The sequence below is a fragment of the Mobula hypostoma genome, chromosome Y (assembly GCF_963921235.1).
Source record: "Mobula hypostoma chromosome Y, sMobHyp1.1, whole genome shotgun sequence".
Lineage (NCBI taxonomy): Eukaryota > Metazoa > Chordata > Chondrichthyes > Myliobatiformes > Myliobatidae > Mobula > Mobula hypostoma.
In genome coordinates, this window is record NC_086130.1 from 665865 (window position 1) to 693803 (window position 27939).

At 43.2% G+C, this 27939-nt stretch overlaps 1 protein-coding gene across 1 annotated transcript in view; it reads left to right on the forward strand.

Annotated features, from left to right (window-relative positions):
• Positions 1 to 9457, forward strand: part of LOC134341060 (26S proteasome non-ATPase regulatory subunit 11) — a 184021-nt gene extending 174564 nt beyond the window's left edge. The window contains exons 11-13 of the mRNA XM_063038808.1: positions 4360 to 4395; positions 8271 to 8322; positions 9315 to 9457. Of these exons, the coding sequence (XP_062894878.1) occupies positions 4360 to 4395; positions 8271 to 8322; positions 9315 to 9457 (231 nt within the window). The remainder of the gene's footprint in view (positions 1 to 4359; positions 4396 to 8270; positions 8323 to 9314) is intronic.
• Positions 9458 to 27939: the final 18482 nt, after the last annotated feature.

The following is a 27939-nucleotide window of genomic DNA, read 5'->3' on the forward strand; positions in this document are numbered from 1 at the left end:
GATTTGATATAGTTACTTACCATCAGGGCCACACCACCCCCTTTACTTACCTTCCTATCTTTTCTATACACTGAGTATCCTTGGACATTCAGCTCCCAATCACATCTATCATTTAGCCATGACTCAGTGATGGCCACAATGTCATATCTTTTAACCTGTAGCTGTACAACAAGGTCATCCACTTTATTTCTAATGTGTGCATTTAAGTACAGTACATTTAGATCAGTATCTGTTACCGATTTTGCTATATTTCTATTGCACAGCAAATTATCCTGTCTGTTCACCTGCCTGTCCTTCTTTAACATCTTTGCTGCACAGTATCTTCGACTTACTTCTATTTTCCTCTTCCTTGGACCTAACGCCCTGGTTTCCTTCCCCCTGCCAATTTAGTTTAAACCCTCCCTAACAGCTATATTAAACAATCCTGCCAGGATATTAGTACCCTTTGAGTTCAGGTGTAACCCATCGTTTTTGTATAAGTCATACCTCCCCCAAAATAGATCCCAATGATCCAAGAATTTGAAGCCCTGCCCCCTGAACCAGTTACTTAGCCACACATTCAGCTGCTTAATTCTGCTGTTCTTACCAGATATCGGTCTTTTCCCATGAGCTCTTTGTTAAGTGCATTTAATTTAGCCATTGGGTCTGTCAGAAACCCTAAATCCAGTAGCCACACATCATCTGACAGTTCCTCGTACTTCTCTTGTCGACAGAAAAGTCTTTATCTCAGGCAACAAGTCAACAAATCATTGTAGCACTTTGCCACGATTCAACCATCGAACATCAGCATGAAGAAGTATGTCTCCGTAAGCGGCATCGAGCTCATCCAATAATGCCTTGAATACGCGGTGCTAAAGCGCTTTTGCTGGAATCAAGTTTATCAGTTTTTACCACCACTGTCATTACATGAGAAAAGTTCATGACCTTCCCAGCCAAGGCCTGCTGATGAATCACACAGTGATAATTCAGGAAGTCGGGAAAATCAGGGTCATTACGACACAGTACTATAAAACCAACACGCACACCACGCATTGCTGGGGCCCCATCAGTAGTAATTGCCACCAGTTTATGAATGGGGATGTCATTTTCACGGACATATTTTTTAAACTCATTGTAAATATCCTCACCTCTTGTTCTCTCCTTTAATTGCAAAAGAGAGAAGAACATCCTGGAAAGCCATTCTGACAAATACAACAAGCTGAGCTGTTTGCATTACATTCAGAAAAATATTCATAGAGTGACAAGTCCTTTATCACTTGTTGATCCACATCCTCTGACAGTGCAGGGCCAAGCGATATGTTATGTATTGCGGTTGTGATGTCGTTTTTGTTTTTAAAGTCATTAAAAACAGCCTCTGCGGTAATGGCCATTGCTTCCTTGAATAAATCGCCATCTGTAAAAGGCTTCTTGTGTTTAGCCAAAAGGTGACCTACAGGAAATGATGCTTCAATAGCAGCCTTATTTTGAGCAAAATGTTTTGTGGAAAACGATTGCTGGGCCTTCAACCCCGATTTCAGCTCCTCAACTTTCCTGGCACAAATTGCACTCTTTGGGGGGTAGGTGTCTTTAAATTTCTGGTTTAAAGATGGAATACGAAAGGAAGCTAGCCAATAATATTAAAGAGGATACCACATGTTTCTTCAGTTACATAGAGTGTAAAAGAGATGTGTGAATGGGTATCATACCACTGGAAAACAATGCTTGTGATGTAGTAATGGGGGATAAAGAAACGGAGGACAAACTGAATAAATATTTTGTATCTGTCTTCACTGTGGAAGACACTAGCAGTATGGTGGAAGTTCCAAGTGTCAGGGGTCATGAAGTATGTGAAGGTACCATAACTGGAGAAAAGGTTCTTGGGAAACCTAAAAGGCTGAAGATGGATAAGTTATGTGGACCAAATGGTGTGCACCCCAGAGTTCAGAATGTGTTGGCTGAAGAGATTGTGGAGGCATTAGTAATGATCTTTCAAGAATCACTAGATTCTGCAGTGGTTCCAGAAGAGTGGACAATTGCAAATGTCACTCCACTCTTTAAGAAGGGGAAGAGGCAGAAGAATGGAAGCTATAGGCCAGTTAGTCTGACCTGAGTGTTTGGCAAGATGGTCAATAATGACTCAGGATACTTGGAGGCACATGATAAAATAGGCCATATTCAGCATGGATTCCTCAAAGGAATATGTTGCCTGACAAATCTGTTGGAATTCTTTGAAGAAATAACAAGCAGGATATACAATGGACAATCAGTTAATTTTGTTTAATTGGATTTTCAGACGGCCTTTGACAAGGTTCCACAAATGAGACAACCTACAAGCCCATGGTATTATCGAGAAGATACTAGCATTGATAAAGCAGTGGCTGATTGGCAGGAAGCAAAGAATGGGAATAAAGGGAACCTTTTCTGGTTGGCTGTCAGTGACTAGTGGTGTTCCACAGGGGTCTTTATAGGGTCTGCTTCTTTAATGTCAATGATTTGGATGATGGAATTGATAGTTCTGTGGCCAAGTTTTCGGATGATATGAAGATAGGTGGAGGGGCAGGTGGTGTTGAAGCAGGGAGTCTGCTGAAGGACTTAGACTGTAGGAAGATGGACAAAAAGTGGCAGATGGAGTACAGTGTAGGGAAGTTTATTGTCTTGCACTTTGGTAGAAGTAATAGAAGTGTAGACGATTTTCTAAACAGAGAAAATTCAAAATTCTGAGGTACAAAGGGAAAGGAATCCTTGTGCAGGATCCCTAAAGGTTAACATGTAGGTTGAATATGTAGTTAGGAAGGCAAATGTGATGTTTGTATTTATTTCAGGGAACTGGAACATTGAAAATAAGGATATAATGCTGAGGCACTGGTTAGACCTCACTTGGAGTATTGTGAGCAGTTTTAAGCCCCTTATCTAGGAAAGGATGGGCTGGCATTAGAAAGGATTCAAAGAGGGTTCAGGAAGATGATTGCAGGATTCAAATGAAACCCCTCTTTTACAGGCATCATATTTCTAACTTGTATACAACTTTGGTCCTGCCAAATCCGTGAGATTGGGATGTCTCACTCACCCAAACCCTGTTGTGTCTGAATACTATATCAAAGTTGCTGGTGAACGCAGCAGGCCAAGCAGCATCTATAGGAAGAGGCGCAGTCGACGTTTCAGGCCGAGACCCTTCGCCAGTCCTGACGAAGGGTCTCGGCCTGAAACGTCGACTGCGCCTCTTCCTATAGATGCTGCTTGGCCTGCTGCGTTCACCAGCAACTTTGATGTATATTGCTTGAATTTCCAGCATCTGCAGAATTCCTGTTGTTTTTGTGTCTGAATACTGTGTGATTTATTACCTTGCAGTAGCCAGTCAGCATAAAATAACATCGTACACTGAATACAATTATAAAGAAGTATATTTGTAAATGTTAACTAAGCCAAAAAGTTAGTCAAGAAAAGAAAGAAAAAAAACCTAAGGGGCCCATTATAATTAATCAGTCAAATGTGTACAGGTTGGAGCTCAAATCTTCCAAAACCCTATTCACCAAACCTTGGCATAGCTAAATGCTTTGGCTCTGTTGAATCCCATTTCTCCACTGGTTTGAATCCTATGACCAGTTCTCTCTAGCATCTTATTTCTTCCTCTCCCACCAAACAAAGACCAAGACCCTCCACTTCACTGAACTGCTCCTCCAGCCTTCTCCAGAACCTTCTCATTGTTCCCCTCTTCTGATAGAATGGCCTACATTCCTAAGCATCCCTTATCTCCAACAGTAACCCAATCTGCTTCTACTGAAAGACCATTATATGAAATACCCTACAACATTAGCAGTAAAACCTTTACCAGGGTGTTACACAAAGGCTTATCATATGAGGAGCTTCAGATTGCTCTGGGTTTGTACTTGTTGGAAATTACAAGAATGAGGAGTGATCTAATTGAAACCTATTGAATGTTGAAAGGTCTAGATAGGGAGGATCTGGAGAGGATGTCAGAGTAGAGGATCATCCATTCAGAACATAGATGGGGAGGAATTTCTTCAGCCATGAATTCTGACTTAAATCATAAACATAGTAATTCTGTTGATGTTAAATGGGATATAAGATTTCCCATAATTTGTTTACTCTGGAACTGTATTTAACATTATCATCATGGCATTAATTTCTGATTACTGTTTAAGTATGTAGATTATTTTCATAAAAATATTTTAATGTATTTAACTATTAATATTATATAGCAATATTATCAACATACAATAAAAATTTATGCCTTTTGCACCATTATATTTTGATAATAATTCCACTTGTTCAGAGAAATGGCTTCTAGCTGTTTCTTATCTGGTTTTGCATTTTTTAATGACAACCTAATGTTAAGATGACTTTTTTGTATTCTTACAGATACACCACATAGCAAGCATTATAAAACTGTCTATGGTAAGTGTTATACAATGAAGGAGAAAGCAATGCCTTTTATTATTCATCTAAGATTGCTGATCTAATACAGGCAAAAATTCTAGTACACTGCAAAGGGAGATTTTGGTCTGGATTATACTAATCTTCAGTGGTTAAATAAAGAATCACTTCTAACTGACCTCTTTGTCTGTGACCTCTGAAACAGAAATAGGAGCTCTGGAATCTCCATTAAATCCAACAGAGAAACGTAGATGACCTCAGTTGAACAGATTTAGACTAGCCTTTGTAGCTAAGCTTCTGGATTTTCTTTTTTTTTTATTTTAATTTTAATTTATAGTAGTTTAACATAGTGCATTTTTAAATTTAATTAATTTATTTGAAATATTTTCGAAATCTCTATTTAGTAGAGATGTTTACACTCAGTGACTACTTTACCTGATCCACCTGTATACACCTGCTTATTAATGCAAGTATCTAATCAGCCTGTCATTTGGCAGCAACTCAAAGCATAAAAATGTGCATTCATGGTCAAGAGGTTCATTTGCTGTTCAGACCAAACATCAGAATGGGGAAGAAATGTGATCTAAGTTATCTAAATGGAATGATTTTTAGTGTCAGACGGGTGCCCTGAATATCTCAAAAACTGCTTATTTCCTGGGATTTCCATGCACAACAGTTTCTAACGTCGTGAAACAAGATGACCTGTTAACAGCAGATCTGCAGGTGAAAACACCTTGTTAATGAGAAAGATCAGAGGAAATGGCAAGTTCAAGCGACAGTAACTCATATAACAATGCCTTAAAGAGTAATGTGCAAATAATGTCTTTGATTACACAGTACATCGAACCTTGAAGTAGATGGGCTACATCAGCGGTAGACTATAGTGGGTTCCATTCCTGTACCTAGCAAAGTGGCCACTGGGAGTATGAATGTTTAATAAGGCCATTTTAAGCCTGTTCAACTCAGGACAAATAAGTTTCTTTACTGGTTTCAGTGTAGCTGGAAAAGGAGTCAGATGCACCAGCTTGTCTCCAACTTTTGTATCAGGTCAGAGACAAAGTGACTATAGTTAGAGATTGTTCTTTATTTTGAGCAAAAGAAAATCTGCAGATACTGGAAATCCAAGCAACATACACAAAATGCTGGAAGAACACAGGAGGCCAGGCAGCACCTATGGAAAAAAGTACGGTCGGTATTTTGGGATATATTTTAGGACATCACCTCCTTGTGAATTTTATAAATGACTTGAATGAGGAAGAGGAAAGTTGGATTAGTAAGATGACACAAAGGTTGTTGGAGTTGTGGAAAGCGTGGAAGATTGTCATAGGTTATAACAGGCCATTGACCAATAAAGATCAACTAGGAAATGTGCAAAATGAAGGCACTAGGACTCCCAAGTCCCTTTGCATTCTTCGATTTCTGAATTTATCCCTGTTTAGAATATAGTCTATGCCTTTATTCCTTCCACCAAAGTGCATGAGCAAACACATTCCTACCCTCTAATAAGAGATTATTACCTTTTGGTTCTAATGTTTTAATTTTGTTGGCAGCTGCTCAGATTCCCTCAGCAGAACCTCTTTTGTTGTTCTTCATACATTGTTGGTATCCACATGAACCCCGACACTTGAATCTTCTGCCTCCCATTCCAAGTTTCTCTATAGGTCAGATTTAATATCCTGAACTTAGGCATTAGGCAAGACAATATAGCCTTTAGGACTCTTGAATCTTGCAACAGAGAATTGTGTCTACTCCCTTGACTAAGTTATTGCAAATTACAGCTACATTTCTCTTCTCTTTCCCCTCTTGAATAGCTCTCAAACCACTATTCCTTGGTTCAGCTGATCTTTCATACAGCCCCCTCTCTGATCCTCACAGAGAGCAACTATCTCAGATTTGTTGGGCTCACAGCCTGAAGTTTCTCCCTTACTACCTGTTTGATCCCACTATCTGCCTCACTCACAGCTTTCTTGATCCTGGCTACAGACAAAATTTGAAGCATTTAATTTAATGGGAAAGCAATGTATTAAGCTCAGGTTTCAGATCATTAACTTTACGCCTGAATTCGTTCAGCAGCCAAAACTTGTCACAGATGTTATTACCATTAATCAGACTGGAGTCCACCAGCTCCCACATCATCCAGCTTCCACATATGACCTGATCCTATTTAATTTGGTGTAATCTGGTATATTTGTAGCTATAAAAAACTTAATACTATATTAAATAGAAAACCCTTACTGTTACTGTTCTGTGCCTTTTTGCTGAAACCTCTTGTGCCAAATGACTAGATCTGGAACTTTTCCACTAGCCAATTCACACAATTGCTTCCATCTTTTCTTGCCAAAATCTTTATAGTCAAAGCCTCAGCTTGCCACTATAACACACTCTCACAACAGTCACTACCACAATGGTCACTCTGCTTAACTTCTTTATATTGGCCTTTGTGAAGTTCCCAATAACCGTGCAATCTCATGGTTGCATAATATCTTGACTGGCATTGTTGTCTTTTGCAAATCCTGCCCTTACAATGCCAAACTAAACAACTCCTTGTGATCTCAAGCCTGCCAAATGTCTTGATTGGCGTGATTTAGTTCAAGAGACATAGGGTTCCCTTCAACACTGATTAGTCCTTGGAATATTGTGTTCTGTTTTGCTTGTCTCATTATAGGAAGGAATTGGAAGCTTTAGAGAGGATGCAGAGGAGATTTGCCAGGATGCTGCCTGGATTAGAGAGCATGTTGTATGAAGAAAGGTTGAGAAACAAAGTCTTTTTTCTTTCTAGCAAAGAAAGATGGGGAGTGACATGATAAGAATAATGTAAGATAATAAGAGGTATTGATTGTGTAGACAGTGAGCAAATATTTCCTAGGGTGGCAGTGGTTAGTATGAGAAAACATATTTCTAAGGTGAAAGCAGGAAAGTATGGGGAGAATGTCAGAGCTAAGTTATTTACACATAGAATGGTAGGTGTATACATTAGAGGCAGATACATTAGAAGTATTTAAGAAGATTTTAGATAGGTACAGTACATAATTGATAGAAAAATGGACAGCCGTGTAGGAGGGAAGGATAGATTGATTGTAGAGTAATTTCAAAGTTTGGCGTAACATTATAGACCAAAGTGTGTCTACTGTGCTGCGCTGCTCTATGTTATATGTTCTTTGCCTTCCTGTACCTGTGTCTGTGCTTCCACTAAAGGGATGAGTATGTTCTGTCAAGAATGAATGGGAAGACACTTTGCAACAACTTATTAACTTCAGAGTGTGTATGGTAATATCATTTATATCTAGTGGTTCAGTCAATGCATTCAAATTTTGTATGTTGTTTGATTAACAACCCACTTAAAAGTCAGTGTTATCAGTTTTACCCAGAGCTATTAAGAACTGGATATGCATTTGAGCAGAGTATGAATTGAACTGAATGTTATTTATGCTGGTTAATGAAATTAAGCAAACTAACTGCTTCTTTGATCCTGTATTTTAGATCTGAGGAGCATTCTGGAGAAACATTTTCAATTATTTAAATACTATATCCATTCCTGGGACTGATGGTTAAAAAAAAGTATGATTAAAACTGAAGTTAATCTTTTTGCCAATGATACTAAAGGGATCAGGGGGTATGGAGGGAAGGCTAGTACAGAGTTCTGAGTTGGATGATCAGCCATTATCATACTGAATGGCGGTGCAGGCTCAAAGGGCCAAATGGCCTACTCCTGCACCTATTTTCTATGTTTCTATGAGAAATTATAACAGATCACTTATGATCTTAATGAATGACAGAGCAGTGTTGAGGGATGCAATCTTATTTTTAGTTTAACCCCATAAAATTATGCTAAAATTACATTTTTAGCAGGGTAAGAGTATTTTGGAACTTCGTTTTAACACTATTTTGTTCATTAGGGTGATGTGGAAAGAAAGCTGTCCCAAATGATCTTGGACAAAAAATTTCATGGTAGGTTTTGAATTTTGTCAATGTTGAACAAACGAAGTCTTTAAAAACTGTTGTTTCTGAACATCACATTGAATAAAACAATAATCAAAACATTTTTATGCAGTTAATATAAGCTGGTCTAAGCACAGTTATGATTTACAATAGCTATTTTGATCCTTGTAGGGAAATCAGCTTGGTCTAAAGTAGCTCCTTTTGTGTTGCTTTATCTTGTTCCTTCTCCGTCCTTCTTCATTCCACCTCCCTTCTTCCTTGTCTACTCCAAGAGTTGGATTATCCTTATGTTCTAGACTAAACTATTTTTATAGCATAATGATTCGGGGAAGATAACAAGATTGCTTTATATTATTGAGAACATTTTAAAAGAGCTAGCAATCATATTCTTTTTGGCATTCTGGATGTGCAGGGCAGGTAGATCCATAACCCTAAGTAACTCTGAGTGGCAAAATAAGTTGGAGGTTAGCCAGTCTGTGAGTCTGCTGTCCAAGATAGACACTGTGAGTGTATTCAACATTTGAGACAATGTAGCAGATTGTATATATCCTGAGTGGTATAATAGTGGGGAAAATAAACATACCTAATTAAGATGGCGCACGAACATGGCAACTCAAGTGACTATTCTTTTATTACATTCACCTACTCCTTTAAAACCAAGTTCTAAGACTGTGAATTCTTTTTCCTTCTTAGTATTGTAACATATTTACGTCTGTCAGAATCTGCCTGAATGGCACACAAACATAAGCTTATCGTGTATAGATATACATCACAATAATTGACAAATACCAATACACAGTTAATTATACAAATCAGCATCTTTTTTGTGACTAGTGGTTTCTAAATTTTATTTGTGTGTGTGTATTATGTAATTTAGATTTGCTTGATGTTTGCTTGTTTACATAAGAATTAGCTGCATTTATCTAGTAGAATTAAAATTAATATGATTGCCCAACCAGTTATGATATTATGTTTGTATCTTTCCAATTTGTACGTCTCAGGTATTCTGGATCAAGGAGAGGGAGTCCTCATTGTGTTTGATGAGCCTCCAGTAGATAAAACGTATGAAGCAGCGCTTGAAACAATACAGAATATGAGTAAAGTAGTGGACTCTCTCTACAACAAGGCAAAGAAACTGACATAGGTAGGTGTAAAATAATACAAGGAACTGAATGTTTTTCGTTCTTTTTATAAATGCTGATAATGCTGTATTTATGAGACACTAGTTGTGGTCTTTCGTACTCAAGACAATTTGTGTGGATACATATTATGTTGTAATCATATGTCTGCATATATTTTGGAATCAATTAGCAAATCTATCGTGATCTAGTTGCACAATTTTCTCCAGCAATAACAGTACCAGATTTGCCTAGTGTCTCAAACACTGTGACCCGTACTATATAAGAAATCTAAATATCTTGTCGCCTTTACTTCCCAAATTGCTGCACTATTTGGTTCTTATCTTCAAAATATGGTCCCTTGGGACATACTTCTTTAAAATAAAGAGTTTTTGTGTATGTATTGTTTAATCAAATTAAAGACAATGTTCTTACCGTTTGATCAGGTTAAGATTTATCCTTTCACCTCATGGCATTTTAAAATTACACCTAATATTCACTCCAAGAGCACATGAATTTGGTTCTAATATATTCAGAATCATATAGCATTTACAATATCTTCAGCAGTACTCAGCTGCATTCTCATAATTGTAGAAAGACATAACAGACAAAGTGAGGTATCCATAAAATATACTGAAAAGGCCTTTTATATAATTTTGATAATGTGCTGTAAAATTTCTCTCAAATACCACAATAATAATGCTTCTACATGGAGGGGTCTAGAAGCATTCTAAATTTCATAAACAATGTATTAAACACAGATTAAGCATTATCAGACTGTCTGAGAAACAGGTATCCCCATAAAAGCAAAATCTTAATCACTTGACGATTACACCAAATTCATGAAGAATGCAGTGCCCTCTTCCACACACAGTAATACAGCAAAATTTCCAAGGTCAAGTTAGTTCAAATTTATTGTCATTTGCACTATAGGGTGAGATTGTAGGTACAATAAAAAACTTGCTTGTAGCAGGATCATAGACATCAGAGGTTGACACAAACTTCCAAATTTCCCTGTAGAATTTTACTGAATATTCAGCACAAGTTTCTCAAGGTTAATTGATTAGTACAAAAATCCAAGTCCTCACAAAGCTACCTCTTCAAATAAAAAATAAGAACAGTGATTTCTTCAACAACTTTCAATTCATGGACCTGATCGCCTCAGTTTCGTTATGGATGTCCAGACCCTTTACATTGTATTTCCCCCATTAAAAAAAAGCCTTGAAACACTCCATTTCTTTCTAGACTGTGTTCCCCAAATTCTGGCAATATGTGGATTTCAAAACCAGGGGAGACAACACACTGGACTTGGTTTATACCAACACACCACAGGCATACAAAGCAGCCCCCTGCCCCCATCTTGGCCACTCTGACCATATATCTGTCATGTTAACACCAGCATATAAACCACTGCTTAAATGTGTGAGAGCAGAGAAAAGAGAGATAAGGGTCTGGCCGAAAGGAGCAGCCTCAGCACTACAAGACTGCTTTTTGCACACAGACTGGAACATATTCAAAACAGCAGCCTCCTATGATGACCATACAGACATTGAGGAGTATGCGGGGGCAGTAATCAGCTACATAGCCAAATGCACGGAGGATATCACTGTGATGAAAACCTTCACCACACATGGTTATAAAAAGCCATGGATGACAACAGAGGTGCGTTCACTACTGAAGGCTCATGACACAGCCTACAGGTCGGGGGACAGGAGTGCGCTTCACTCAACCAGGTCTGCGCTTTCACTAGGGATCAGGAAAGCGAAAAGGGCCTACGTGGGCAAAATATATGGACACCTCTGTGACACAGGTGACACCAGACGGATGTGGCAGGGAATTAAATCTCTTGACAGACTACAAGATCAGGCAGAAAACTGATGACAGCGACACCTCTCTACCAGACAGGCTTAACATTTTCCTTGCCCGCTTTGAAGCATCAAACACTACAGCAAAGGGGAGAGCCAGTCCCTTTTTACCATCTGACCAGCCGGCTCCAATCATTGATCCAGAGCAAACACGGAGCACCCTTGCCAGGATCAACCCACGAAAAGCGGGAGGTCCTGACAACATCCATGGACGTGTTCTCAAGGAATGTGCTGATGTATTAGCAGATGTCCTGACAGACATTTTCAACATCTCCCTTAGTCAAGCTATTGTCCCCAGATGCTTCAAAACCTCCACAATCATCCCTGTAGCAAAGAAATCAGTTGTAGCCTGTCTGAATGTTTCCCGGCCCGTTCCCCTGACCCCCATAGTGTTGCAATGTTTTGAACGGCTTGTCAAGCCTCATATCACAGCCAGCCTCCCCTCATCGCTGGATCCTCTACAGTTTGCTTATTGTCTAAATCACTCTACGGAGGATGCAATATCCACCACACTGCACACAGTTCTCTCTCACTTGGACAACAAAGACACTTATGCCAGAATCCTGTACATTGATTTCAGTTCAGCTTTCAATACCATCATCCCGCAGAGACTAGTGGAGAAACCGTCACTGATTGGCCTTAGCACTGCGACGTGTCGCTGGATTCTGGATTTCTTGACAGAGAGACCACAGTCAGTCCGTGTTGGCAGGAACATTTCTGACTCCATCACGCTGAGCACTGGATCTCCACAAGGTTGTGTGCTTAGCCCATTGCTGTTTACACTGCTAACACGTGACTGTGCAGCCAGATTCAAGGAGAACCGGATCATTAAATTTGCAGATGATACCACAGTGGTGGGGCTCATCAGCAAAAATGATGAAACCATTTACAGGGAGAAGGTCAAACACCTAGAGAGCTGGTGCAGGGATAACAACTTGATGCTTAATGTCACCAAAACCAAGGAGATGATCATCGATTTCATACGGTCTCAGCCTGAGCACACACCCCTCAGCATCAGCGGCTCCACAGTGGAGAGACTGGAAAACATCAAGTTCCTTGGGGTGCAGATCTGGGACAATCTCACCTGGTCCAGGAACACCACTGGGATTGTGAAACCGGTCCAACTTAAACAAGATCACTCCCCACTAACATCTTAACTACATTCTGCAGAGGCGTGGTTGAGAGTGTGCTGACCTTTTGCATCACAACCTGGTACTCCAGCTGCAGTACTGTTGACAAAAAAGCCTTGCATAGGGTGGTTAGGGGAGTAGAGAAGGTTACTGGGGTCTCCCTACCTTCTGTCCAAGACCTCTTTCAGAGTTGATGCCTCCAGACGACACGGTACATCATTAAAGACTCCTCACACCCTCTCCATGAGCAGTTTGTTCTTCTGCCATCAGGCAAACGTTACAGGATCATCAAAACTAAAACCACAAGGCTACTAAACAGCTTCCTCCCACAGGCAACACACATCAAAGTTGCTGGTGAACGCAGCAGGCCAGGCAGCATCTGTAGGAAGAGGTGCAGTCGACGTTTCAGGCCAAGATCCTTGGTCAGGACTAACGGAAGGAAGAGTGAGTAAGCTGCTCTACCTGACTCTGCTTTGGACACCTTTAACTTGCACTGGACACTTACAACTTGATTTTAACTGACATGTGGCTGTTGTGTTTTACTATTTATTGTTATGTTTATTATTTAGTGTTGCGTTTGTTATGTTATGATTACACTGCCCCTGCGAAACGCTATCTCATTCTCCCCTGCAGAGCTGATGTATGGTTAGAATGACAATAAAGTCTTTTGAATCTTTTGAATCTTAGACAACAGTCCTAACCAGTTCCCCTCCACCACCATCTTCCTGCATCTTGCAGAAGTAGGTACAGGGGTCGCTTTACGAAACCTCACTGTTACGAAAGACCTACATTAGTACACTGTTTTCGCTTTCAAAAGGTGTTTTCACTGTTACGAAAAAAAGCAGCGCGTGAAAAAAGGCAGCGCACGCCCTGAACAGTCGCTCTCCCCCGGATTCAGACCGGCATTGGTTTTACACGTGCTTGTAAGCAGCCGTTTGCAAGATGAGTTCTATGGTGTTGGAAAAGCCTAAAAGAGCTCATAAGGGTGTTACACTTAGCGTAAAACTAGACATAATTAAGCGTTTCGATCGTGGTGAACGAAGTAAGGACGAAGTGAGTTTGGCTTGTGGAAGCTGACGAAGATGATGTTGAAGAGTTTTTGGCATCCCATGACCAAGAACTGATAGATGAAGAGCTGATGCAATTGGAAGAGGAAAGGATAACAATCAAAACCAAATGCAGTAGCGAAAGTGAAGCAACCACCTGAGATTTTCGCTGCTATGATAAAGTACGACTTTAAGTTTGAAAGGGTATGTAGGTTTAGGGGATACTTGCAAGATGGTTTGAGTCCTTACAAAGAACTGTATGATAGAAAAATGTGCGAGGCTCAGCAGTCAAGCAAGCCTTCCACATCAGCCACAGCAGACTACGAACCTCGACCTTCGACATCGAGGCGGGCAGTCATAGGAAACAGACGACGAGATGACACCCCAGTATCCCTCCACCCCAACACCCAGGCCGCGGACAGATACTGTACCGATTCGCGGAGAATACAGCGGTAGCCGGGAGGCACACATCTTTAAGAAAAAAGATGAAATAAACATGCTAATTAATTAGGTGCCACCCCCACATGTAAATGTCGGCCTAGATCAGAGTTGATGCAATCAGCAATCGGCACTGATCTGGGCCGACAATTACGTGCCGGGCAGCACCTGATTAATTAGCATGTTTATTTCGGCTTTTTTCTTGAAGATGTGCTGGATGCCTCCCAGCTACCACTGCACCCCTGCGTGCCTCGCGGCAATATCTCGGTCGGCGGCCTGGAGCGTGGGGGCCACTGCACCACCCAACCTGCGACGACTCAGCCTAACGCACCATCATCAGTGTGCTCTGCGCTGAACCAATTCCGATATGTGATACTACACTGTACATACATTATTTCTACTTTATATAGGCTGTGTATTTTTACGTGTTATTTGATATGATATGGCAGCTTCATAGCTTAAAGGTTACTGGAGAGCACTTGCACCGTGTTTTTACCAACAGTGCTTGCGTGAGATTTTCTGCTGACGGCGCTTGCGCGAGATTTTCGCTACGGAGAACAATGCAGTAATGATTGTGGAAAAGTATTTCTACTTTACATAGGCTGTGTATTTATCATATCATTCTTGCTTTTACTATGTGTTACTGTTATTTTAGGTTTTATGTGTTATTTGGCATGATTTGGTAGGTTATTTTTGGGTCTGTGAACGCTCACAAAATTTTCCCATATAAATAAATGGTAATTGCTTCTTCGCTTTACAACATTTTGGCTTACGAATCGTTTCATAGGAATGCTCTACCTTCGGATGGCGGGGGAAACTTGTACAGGGGGAAGTCAGAGGTAAGTTTCTGTAACAGAGTGTGGTGGGTGTGTAGAATGCACTGCTAATAAAGGCTGTAGAGGCAAACAAAATAGGATCTTATAAGAGATTCTTAGATAAGCACATGGAGCTTAGAGGACTATTCGGTACAGAAGTTCTAGGCAGTCTCTAGAGTAGGTTGCATGGAGTTGTAAAAGAATACTGCTTATAACGGTGATTAGTGAGACACAGAGAGATCTATTTATTGACAAGTACCTTTATTATTTAATCTAACAAGTACATTAATTCATTTGCTAAATACTTTGCACACCCGCTAAGTATCCCTGACTCTTCTGAATAGCAAAGGTATTACCTGGGCAAAGGGGTTTATGCTGGCCAGGTGTTCCTCGTTGTCCTGATTCACTCGCCATGTGTTTCATGCAGGGTTGCTCACGCTTGTATCTGCGATGGTTATTCTTCAAAGTTGCCACTGATAACACACACAGTTTTATATCTATACCTAAGCAATTCAAATATCATATTGTGGCGACCCACTTTCTACACAAGCGAACCGGCCCACGAAACAGCGCGCGCAGGCAGAGGGCCGGCCCCAGAAAGGGCGCCAGGCCATCTTCACCAGCAGGGGGAGAATCCCACGCGCGGAAAGGGTCTGGGAATATGCATTCCCCACAGTAGTCCCACCCAGGGAGGGCGGGAACGGGAAGGCTTTAAAGCAGGCCGCGAAGTTTGAATAAATCTCTTTCATCGCCACTCTAACTCACCGACTCCGTGTGGTTATTCTAGCGCTGTGTGTAGCACACCGCTACATTTGGTGACCCCGACGGCCCAAACGATATTTGGGCCAGAGATGACCGACGCCGCATCTGTTCACGCAGTTTTGTTAAAACTGCCAAACTTTTGGCCGCTGAGATGCCGTCTGTGGTTTGAACAGGCAGAAGCACAATTCTACATTCGGCAGATAACCTCGGAGTCCACTTGCTACTACTACGTGCTGAACTCTCTCGACCAGGAGACAGCTGCACAAGTTGGGGAGTTTATACAGTCGCCCCCGGAGGACGGCAAGTACACAGCATTCAAAGCCCTGCTCATAAGGACTTTAAGACTCTCTCAGCACGAACGAGCACGCCGCTTAATGCACCTGGATGGTTTGGGAGACAGGCCGCCGTCAGCATTAATGAACGAGATGCTGGCCCTGGCTGAAGGACACAAACCCTGCCTCATGTTTGAGCAGGCGTTCCTAGAGCAACTGCCCGAGGACATATGCCTGCCGCTGTCCAACGCAGATTTTAGCAACCCCCGGGAGGTGGCGGCCCGAGCAGATGTGCTGTGGAATGCCAGGAAAGAGAGAGGGGCATCCGTCGCACAGATCACCAAGCTGCATGCCCAATGACAGACCAGACCAGGCCCGGCAGCACAGCCTACAAAACCCGGCGACGGGAGTGAGGAGCCCAACGAACAATGGTGTTTCTACCACCAGCGGTGGGGCACGGAGGCCCGCCACTGCAGACCACCCTGTAAATTCCAGGGAAACGCCAGACTGCTGATGGCTACGGCGGCTGGCCATCAGGACAGCCTCCTGTATGTCTGGGACAAGCAGTTGGGACGCCAATTTTTGGTCGACACCGGAGCAGAGATCAGCGTTTTACCTCCAACAAGTTACGACACCCGCAACAGAAAACCCAGACCCACCCTGAGAGTCGCAAATGGCAGCACAATACGAACCTACGGCACTCGCACGGTGTGGCTGCAATTCAACTCCAGCCGGTTCACGTGGGACTTCACACTGGCCGCCGTGGCCCAACCACTCCTGGGGACGGATTTTCTGCGAGCCCACAGCCTGCTGGTTGACCCGCAAGGGAAGCGATTAGTCCACGCCAAGACTTTTCAAACGTTCTCCCTGGGTGAAGCCAAGTTGCCAGCCCCACACCTGGACTCCATCACGCTGTCTAACGACGAATTCACCAGGGTCCTGGCGGATTTCCCATCAGTACTGACACCGCAGTTCACGGCAGCCATGCCCAGACACGGAGTACAGCACCACATCCCGACCCAGGGACCACCCCTCCACGCCCGTGCTCGAAGGCTTCCCCCGGACAAGCTCCGACTGGCGAAAGAGGAGTTTAAGATGATGGAGAAATTGGGGATCATACGACGGTCCGACAGCCCATGGGCCTCCCCCCCTGCACATGGTGCCCAAGGCAACGGGGGACTGGAGACCATGCGGTGACTACCGCAGACTGAACGAGGCTACAATGCCAGACCGCTACCCTGTGCCGCACATTCAAGACTTCGCAGCAAACCTACACGGCGCAAAGATCCTTCCCAAGGTAGACCTCATCCGGGGATACCATCAAATCCCGGTACATCCGGATGACATCCCCAAAACAGCACTCATCACCCTGTTTGGACTTTTCGAATTCCTTCGAATGCCATTTGGTCTAAAGAATGCCGCACAGACGTTCCAGCGGCTAATGGACGCGGTGGGACGCGACCTGGACTTTGCATTCATCTATTTGGACGACATCCTCATAGCCAGCAGTAGTCGTCAAGAGCATCTGTCCCATCTCCGCCAGCTCTACTCCCGCCTGAGCGAATTCGGCCTTACAATCAACCCGGCTAAATGCCAGTTCGGACTCGACACCATCGACTTCCTGGGCCACAGGATTACTAAAGACAGGGCAACCCCTCTGCCCGCCAAGGTAGACGCGGTCTGCCACTTCCCCCGACCTAACACAATCAAAGGCCTGCAGGAATTCATGGCTATGGTGAATTTCTGCCACTGTTTCCTCCCCTCAGCAGCCCGAACCATGTGCCTCCTATTCACTCTGATGTCGGGTAGCCTGGGACGAAGAGGCCGCAACCGCTTTTGTTAAAACCAAAGAAGCCTTGGCAAACGCCGAGATGCTAGTGCACCCCAGAACGGACGTTCCTACTGCCCTCACGGTGGACGCATCCAACGCAGCAGTCGGTGGAGTGCTGGAACAACTCATTGAGGGTCGCTGGCAACCCCCGGCGTTCTTCAGCAAACACCTACGACCACCCGAACTCAAATACAGTGCTTTCGACCGGGAGCTATTGGACTATACCTGGCAATCCGGCATTTCAGGTACTTCTTAGAAGGTAGGCCCTTCACCGCGTTCACAGACCACAAACCGCCTACCTTTGCATTCACTAAGGTGTCCTACCCCTGGTCGTCCCGCCAGCAGCGACATCTGTCCTACATCTCCGAGTACACGACGGACATCCGGCATGTCTCTGGAAAGAACAATGACATGGCGGACGCACTTTCCAGACCTACCATACAGGCCCTGTCCCAGGGGCTGGACTATGCAGCGCTGGCAGAGGCACAGCAGGCAGACGATGAGATCCCTAGTTACAGGACTGCAGTCTCCGGTTTGCAGCTCCAAGACCTCTCCATAGACCCAGGTGAGAGGACCCTACTGTGTGACGTAGCTACCGGCCAACCCTGCCCCGTCGTCCCAGCAGCCTGGCGCCGGCGGGTTTTCGAGCCCATTCACAACTTAGTTCACCCCTCCATCAGGACAACCGTCCGGCTGGTCGCCAACAGGTTTGTGTGGCATGGACTTCGTAAACAGGTCAGTGAATGGGCCAAAACGTGCATGCAGTGCCAAACGGCCAAGGTGCAGCGGCACACCAAGGCTCCGCCGCAGCGGTTCGAACCCACCCGCCGGAGGTTCGACCACATCCGTGTGGATATCGTGGGGCCCCTGCCAGTGTCGCGAGGAGTGCGGTACCTCCTAACTATGATAGACTGGTTCACCAGATGGCCAGAGGCAGTCCCGCTCAGCGACACCACCTCCGAATCCTGCGCCCGAGCACTGATCGCAACCTGGGTAACACGCTTCGGGGTACCGGCCCACATTACCTCCGACAGGGGCACCCAGTTCACCTCCAGCTTTTGGTCGGCTGTGGCCAGCCTGTTGGAAACACAGCTACACCACACAACTGCCTACCACCCACAGTCGAACGGACTAGTGGAGTGCTTCCACCGTCACCTGAAATCGGCTCTTATGGCCCGCCTGGAGGGGCCTAACTGGGTGGACGAACTTCCCTGGGTCCTGCTCGGAAGCCGCACGGCGCCCAAAGAGGATCTACACACCTCGTCGGCCAAGTTGGTGTACGGAGCACCCCTGGTCGTCCCAGGAGAGTTCATACCAGCCCCAAGGGGGCAAGAGGAAGAACCCACAGCAGTCCTGGACAGACTACGGGAGAGGCTCGGTAACCTGGCCCCCATACCCACTTCACAGCACGGACAGAGCCCAACCTGCGTACCCAAAGACCTGCAGAACTGTAAGTTTCTTTTTGTACGACGGGGCGGACACCGGGCACCGCTACAGCGGCCCTATGAGGGGCCATTTACGGTGATCAGGAACAACGGGTCCACGTTCGTGCTGGACATTGTGGGGAGAGAGGAGGTTTTCACAGTGGACCGACTCAAACCGGCCCATGTGGACTTGGCACAGCCGGTCCAGTCTCAGGCACCGCGGCGTGGGGGCAGACCCCCCAAACAGAGGCCGATCCAGACTGTGGACACTGGGGGAGGTATCGCCTGTTCTTGGGGGTGGATTATGTGGCGACTCACTTTCTACACAAGTGAACCGGCCCACGAAACAGCACGCGCAGGCAGAGGGCCGGCCCCAGAAAGGGCTCTAGGCCATCTTCACCAGCAGTGGGAAAATCCCGCGCGCGAAAAGGGTCTGGGAATATGCATTTCCCACAGCAGTCCGGCCCCAGGGAGGGCGGGAACGGGAAGGCTTTAAAGCAGGCCGCGAAGTTTGAATAAATCTCTTTTATCGCAACTCCAACTCACAGACTCCATGTGGTTATTCTAGCGCTGTGGGTAGCACACCGCTACAATATTTCAGTGTTGTTGGCCACAGGTCATGTGTCTGTCCTTTAACACCTTGTTATTGGCTCTGCTCCAAGCTAACATCCATTTATTGCCCATTTCCCATCAAGTAAAGGTCGATAATTTATGGCTATTTGTTCTTCAGCAGTGAACTCAAATCACTTCAGGCTGGCATGAACCCGAACGTTCACAAACCTGTATGTTATAGCCAACCAAAGAACATCTCACAAATAGCTTCTTATGTGGAAATGATCTCCAGTCCAGCAGATTACCTGAAATATCATTCTGTCTTCTTTAAAACATTGATCAAGCCCAGCATGTCAAGCTCACAAAATGGAGAATAGAGTGTTTTCCCAAAATGGCAGCCTCCATCCCCAAGCATGTGGCAAGAACAAAGACAATTAGTCTGTCTGCCTCCATTGAAATTGATTCATTTGAATTCAATGATTTATAGATTGTCATTCTTTCTGGCCAACATCTTCCTCCTCTTGATCCAAACATATTTATCTAGGATCACTATTCTCTTCTATTCTGTTGACTAACCAATGGATTGTCATGGATGCCTAGCAGGTGTGATGCACTTGCATTACAGGTTTCTCCCGCCATCCGAAGGTAGAGTGTTCCTATGAAACGGTTCGTAAGCCGGAATGTCGTAAAGTGAAGAAGCAATTACCATTTATTTATATGGGAAAACTTTGTGAGCGTTCGCAGACCCAAAAATAACCTACCAAATCATGCCAAATAACACAAAAAAACCTAAAATAACAATAACATATGATAAAAGCAGGAATGATATGATAAATACACAGCCTATATAAAGTAGAAATAATGTGTGTATAGTGTAATATCACTTACGGGAATTGCGAAGACATTGAGCACACTAATGATGGTGTGTTAGGCTGAGTCGTCGGAGTTCGGGTGGTGCAGTGGCCCCCATCCTCCGGGCAGCAAACCGATACTGATCCGCGAAGAACGCAGGGGTACAGCGGTAGCACGCAGCACATCTTTAAGAAAAAAACCGAAATAAACAAGCTAATTGATTAGATGCCGCCTGGCACGTAATTGTCAGCCCAGATCAGAGGTGATTGCTGATTGCATCATCTCTGATCTGGGCCGACAATTACGTGCCAGGCGGCACCTAATTAATTAGCTTGTTAATTTCGGCTTTTTTCTTAACGATGTGCTGGGTGCCTCCTGGTTACCACTGCATTCTCCACGAATCGGTATCTGTCCGCGGCCTGGCATTGGGGTGGTGGGACATGGGGTGTCATCTCATCGTCTGTTTCCATTAGGGCATGCAGCTCATCTTCTCCCATGACTGCCTGCCTGGATGTCAAAGGTCAAGGTTCGTCGTCTGCTGTGGCTGATGTGGAAGGCTTGCTTGACTGCTTAGCCTCGCGCATTTTTAGATCATACAGTCCTTTGTAAGCACTCAAACCATCCTGCAAATATTCTCTAAACCTATGTACCCTTTAAAAATTAAAGTCGTGCCTTATTATTACTCATTCAGTCTCGATTGGTAAAGCGAAGGTTCGAAAAGCGGGGGACACCTGTAGAACATTTACTTATTAAATTCATACAATTTTTATCTTGGCCGTCATTTTTTCAGTATTGCAAAATCATCACCCTCTAACCTCCCATCCTAAGTTGATATACATTAAACAATACAATTGTTAGTGTAGATTAAAATTAACATTACAGCACCATGCTATATCTAAGGTACTGACCATTGCTACCTTGATACATAACCTGTTCCCACTAATTCCAATAGTCCTCTTTTCTTTCTATCTTTGACTGACCTAAACTCCCTCCTGCTTACTTGTCTCCCAAGAAGGTGAGTAAATAGTGGTTTTGTTGTAGATGAGCACTGTTGAGGCACTATTATTTCAGTTAAGTTAAAAATGATCTGCACATGCGGATACTCTAGTGCCAAAGTGACAAATTCCCCTCTATTGTCTTAACACCAATCCTTCCCCATTTGTGTTACGTTGAGTCTCACTACATTTAGGCTCTGGAGTGGTTGATTTCCTGTTAGTTTTGAAAACCCTGAAAGGACATGGGCCCTGACAGAAACTCTTACCCATGTCGCTTACTGTCCTTTCCGTTCTACTCTCCCTGCATACTACATCCTCTTGTGGACAGTTTATAACAATAGAAACAACCTTTGAGAAACATTTGATGTGGCCACCCCAATTGATATATCTCTTGTGTAGATCGCTACTCTACTTGATATTCACAGGAGTGTGATCCCACAGAACTGAAACTTACTGTGGCCATCATCACCTGAAAGTTGCTCAATAATTGGGCCTAAAAACTGACTAATAATTATCCCCTCAGGGTTATTAAACAATGTTACCTATAAAATTTTATTGCATAAGAATTGTACTTTTCTACCCCCTGGAATATTTAATGTTTCATCCACGTACATCAAACCATCTACATTTCTACATTGTACAAATTTGAGTTTTCTATTTCTTCACATGTGCCCATTGAGAAAAACTCCTTTTCATGACTGTATGTTCTTCATATAGCGAAGTCGTTGTTGACACTTTCATCTGTGATAATGTTTCTGAAGCACAACCAATCATAGCCCCAGTCATGGTCAGTTCAATTACAAAAAAATACATTATTCTCTTCATGTCAAATTAAATCTGTAAACACACGAGGGTAATACCTGCTCTTATTTCCAGTTCCAATCTTAAATTACCTTAATTCCACATTTTCTACATTTTTTCCAACCCATGCAATCTAGGCTCTCAATTGTCTTTGGACTCAAGCCATCTGACTTTTCTCACCCAATTTCGTTTCAGGATAGCGGAAGCAAGAATCAATGTATTTCTTCTCTTCATTTTCTTTATAAAACTCCCCTGATTTTCAGACTGAGAAAATGGAAAAAACTCCTTGGTGAGATCTATTATCATCTTCTTGGAACTGTTCCAAACTCAGATCTTCCAAATCAGAACTATCATTTACATCAATTGTCAAGTCTCCAAAATTGGGTCCACCATGTAGAACAACTGTTACATACCGATTATGATAATTTTCCTGTTTCTCCCCCACCAATTTCAACTGGTTGATGTGGGGTACCATCTGCTTTTATCTTGCGAAATTAGTACACTGTATACTGATGGATTTACTTTGTCTATGATATCATAGGGCCCTGCATACCTTGGATTTAAAAATGAATTAGGTAGTGTATTCTAATCATTACTCTTTGTTATTAATTACTCTTTGACTTAATTCTATGGGACTAACTTCTGAGTCAAATTAGGCTTTACTCTGTTGCTTCTTCTTTCCTATTTGATGGGCTGCCACATAAATGGTCTCTTTCACTGTCTCTACCAAATGTTGCTGACGCAATCCCATCTACTTCAGGTTCTGGCAAATCTAATCCTAACAACTCCCTCTAACCCTCTCATGTTTCTCTCGGTCATGAGTTTATGGGGCGTATAACCCATCAATGATGCCACTGTATTCCTTACTATCATCAGTACATAAGGCAAAACTACTTACCATGTTGTTCCATGTTGTTGCACCATTTTTAAAGTTTGGTTCATCCTTTCGACAATCCCACTAGACTGTGGTCTATAGGGTATATGAAATCTCTGCTTAATCCCTAAAAGTGTCATGACATCTTGCATTATCTTGCCTGTAAAATGTGTACTTTGATCATACTCTGTACTCTGAGGTAATCCCCAGCGATTAAAAACCCTTTCCAATAAGATTTTTGTGTTTGCTTTGGCCATGTTAGTCTTAGTTGGGAAAGCTTCCACCCATTTGGAGAAAGAATATATTTGTACCCTCCTGTGGTGGGTGGCAAGGGTCCAACATAATCTATCTGCAGATTAGTCCAAGGCCCTTCCACTCGTCTGGTATGTCAGAGGGCTTCTTTCTTTACACTTCTGTCAGGATTATATTATGTGCAAATCAAGCAATTCTTGACATAGTGTTCCACATCGTCCTTCATCCTAGGCCACCAGCACACCCCCTTTAACTTTTCCAGGTGCTATCAGCTCCCTGGTGTCCCCATAAATCATGGTACCAGTGGATCATCTGATTTCTTCCTCCCTCTGGGACCACAAACTTTCCTTCTTATAGAACTTATCATCCCTACATGTACACCCTTGTGCTCTTCATACAATTCTGACCCTGCTCCTTCTATTACTTTTTAAAATTCTTTATCTTTCTTCTGCTCCTTGGTGAAATCTATAACCTTAACCTATTGTTCTTTCTGCCTCCCCAATCTGTGGCTGCCGTTCCTGCCCGAATAAAGCACCTTGCTTTGCCAATTCATTAGCCTTCCTAATTTAGAGTGGGCTTTCACCTTTATGACACCAAATCTTTTCCCTTTGCTTCTTCAAATATATATTGTAATAAAGCAGCAGATGGGAGGGGTTTCGTGTCAGCTGAATCAAACTCTCTTTTGCTTCCCACAGAGGCAAATGTTCTGTAAGGCTGTTACAAACATACATACTGACCCTGGCGGGAAATGTTCTGGGTGGCTAACAACATATGCTACAGGTGCCAATTCTGCTGCATGGTTTTGGGTAACTTTAAAGCTATGCTACACCTTTCCTGGCCATGTTCATCCCCTACATATATGCCACACCCAGTTTTCCAGTCACCATCCTGTACTGATGAGGAACCATCAGAAAAGTTTTAAAGTAGGGTTTTTCTTTTTCCTTTGTGTCTCTGGTGAAATATAGATGGGGAATTATGGAACCCCTGTCGTAGTGCAGTCCACATATACTGCTGTCCCTGAAAGGTAAATGCAAATTTGTACTGACACCCTTTCTAGTGGGATAGACCAAAATCCATCTAAAACTGTGAAGCATTGTGCTCTTTCATTCTGTTTGACTGTTGTTTCTGGGTTAGTTGCTACAGTTGGGGCTGTTAACAGGGTTACTTTATTCAGCTCTCAATGGTCTGTTGTCAGCCTCCAACTCCCATCTGCTTTCCTCACTAGCCATATGGGTGAATTATTAGTGGAGGCTACTGACCCCAGTACCTACCCCTTGTTGTACCAAACCCTAAATTACCTTACCTACATCTTCCTCTGCTTTCTTTGGAAATCCATATTGCTTTTGTGTTTTGGTGTCTGGACCTTATATGCACACAGTGCCAGCCATCTTTCCGCACTCATGCTTGTACTATTCAAATTCCCCCGAGTTCTGTGCAGTGATTTGCTGTACCGTGTGATCATTGCTCAACTCCTTGGGTTTTATCCATATTTCAGCTGTGTGCATATTCTATCCTGATATTCTAACTTCTAAGGGTGCACTTACATGCTCCACTTGTGAATGTCCTGTAAATCCACTTAAGAGAAGTTTACCTTGTATTTCCCAATTAGCATTAGTTAAATTAGTGGTGTTGATGATGGTACGGGATCCTCCATCGTCCCATAAGAAGGTAACAAGGTGGTCTTTGGCCTTACTATTCATTAGAGGTCTTCCAGTCTTGTCCCACCTTGTGTCAGACACCCATGTTGGTGAGGCCTAACACCATCATTGAAGCTCGGGGTACAATCCCCTAGATGGCAAAGTGTCCACCACATTGTTTTGTGGACTTGTTCTGTCTGGCTCCTCCTAGGTCAAACCTCCTTGGTCTAGTCTCCCACTTATTAAGTTTGGACATTCTCTCTTGATGTGTCCCTCTTGACCAGATAGAGCATTGAAATAGTCCACCTCCAAGTCTTCCTGTTATTGGCACTGTTTCATCTCCTCTGGTTTTCCTGATCACTTGATAGTGTGGTGGGGTGATATTTAGGGTGGGTCCCTACCCTCATTTCTCCAGCCAACTGCCTTACCTCCAACAGGAAGCACTTGCCCATCAGCAGGTTTCTTTGGCCTTTGTGTCTCCTTTTCCCATGCTCTACTCATTTTCCTCAGTATCCATGCCTCATTATGTGTAGATTCAGTAGGATCAAACATTTCTAATATCTTTTTGATTCATCAGTAGAGTGAGACACCAATGTCTTTAACCATCTACTTGAGGGCTCTGGTCCTAAATGGTCTCGATCTAATGCTGTTGCACAAACTCCTTGGGATACAGTCCATAAACGGGACGCAAACGCAGGGGGATGTTCACCTCTCCTCTGGTAATATTTAGCTAGTGCCTCTACCGGGTGCCCTCTGTTAACATCGTAACAGTCAATATTGCCATCTTTAATCCCTCATTTGTGCCCCCAACTTGTTGTATATCTGGCAAAGCCGAGTGTATATTTGACTGTAAACACCTTATAATCAATTTCCTTTCCTTAGCGATCTAGACAATGTATTATTCTCTGATGACTAGTTGCTTGAAACAGTTCCCGAGGGTTATCTCTGAACTCACAAATCTTGATATCTTTGGCAATACCTCTCAGCTGCAGTACTCCAAACAGAGTAATGTATGTTATATTTCGTTTTTGATTTCCTGCCCCATCTCCTCCCTTTCTAATAGTAACAGTGGGGGGTGGGGTCTAGTGGTGCCGTTGGCAACGACCATTCCTTAGCATTGTTTGCGGCCTTAGGAAAAAGCACTTAGTCATTATCACAACCATATCTAGTCACATCATCTGCTAAACTGTTCCAATCTAAATCTGCTTATTCACTCTCCTCCCCTCTTTCAGATCCAAAAGCACATATTATTATGTGCAGCAAGTTGACCTGCAGCTTTCGTATCTGCTTTAAACACTTTGTACAATCACTATTATTACTAATCTTTTCAGAAACTGATCTCTGTATCACATTTATAGCTGTTTTTAAATCACTGCACTGTTTGTTTAATTCTTCTGCCTGGCTCTTGGATAAATTAGCTTCTTCTTCCCGTTTTCTTTGTTCTTTAACCAGTTTCTTGCATTTCAGCTGAACTTGATTCATATGCACCAAATCCATAATTGTTTGTCCCTGTAAATCTGTATATCTTTTGAGGATTTCTAACTCCTTTCAGAGCATTGTTTTCGTCTTCTAACTTACCTTGCTCAGCGTCAGCTTTTTGCCGATTTCCTATTATCTCCTCAATGAGGCAGGCGACTGCTACTGGCTTCAGTAGCTGCTTATATTCTTTATCGGACAATTTTCCTTTGGCAATTAAAAAAAACTTCACCACCTTCAGTGCCGGTGTGTCCAGCATTCGCCCTGTATTGTGGCCATTTCCCCAATACGTTCTTCTGGAGGAATCCCCTCCAAGCAAACCAATCCCAGTCCTTCAGACTTGCAGATTTCCCTAAATTCTTCATCCCGGGTCAGTACTAACTACCTACCCTGCCCTCATTCTCTCTGTTTGTCACCCATGTGGTCTGGCTCGAGTCTCTTGATGACTCAACAAGAGATTTAACCTCGATCCCACAACAGGGACGACAATTCTGTTGTAAAAGAATACTACTTATAACGATGATTAGTGAGGCACTGTATTTACTGTCAAGTACCTTTATTGTTTAACCCTGCAAGTACATGAATTCATACACTACATAACTTGTATGCACGCCCGCTAGGTATCCCTGACTCACCTGAATGGTCAAAGAATAGCAAAGGTATTACCCGGGCAAAAGGGTTTACGCTGATGCTGGCCAGGTGTTCCTCGTTGTCCTGATTCACTGGCCATGTGTTTCACGCAGGGTTGCTCATGCTTGTATCTGCGATGGTTATTCTTCAAAGTTGCCACTGATAACACACATGAAGCATCCACTTTTATATCATTCCTTACCAATTCAAATATTGCATTCCAATTTGTTGGCCTCCGGTCATGGTCTGTCCTTTAACACGTTGTTATTAGCTCTGCTCCAAGCTAGCATTGATTTATTATCCTCTTTCAATCAAGTGACAGTCGATAATTTATGGCTGTTTGTTCTCAATCAGCAATGAGCTTGATTCACTCCAGGCAGGCATCAAGCCCAACATTCACAAACCTGCATGTTATAGCCAATCAAAGAACTTCTCACAAATAACTTCTTATTTGAAAATGATCTCCAGTCCAGCAGATTACCTGAAATATCATTATGTCTACTTTAAAATATTGATCTAACCCAGCATGTCAAGGTCACAAAATGGAGAATAGAATGACTTCAAAAAATGGCAGCCTCCATCCCCAAGCATGCGGCAAGAGCAAAGACAATTAGTCTGAGTGCTTCCACTGACCTTGATTCATTTGAATTCACTCATTTATAGATTGTTATTCTTTCTGGCGGACAATAGTCAGCACATTATTGTAGGCTGGAGGGCTTGTAATGTGATGTAGATTTCAATGTTTCTGTGTTTCTATCACATAGAACAATTTGTCTTCCAGCTCCTTCCATTTTATCCAAACTCAAGGTGTAGCCAGGGGCATCCGTATGGGCCCCAGCTATGCCTGCATTTTTAT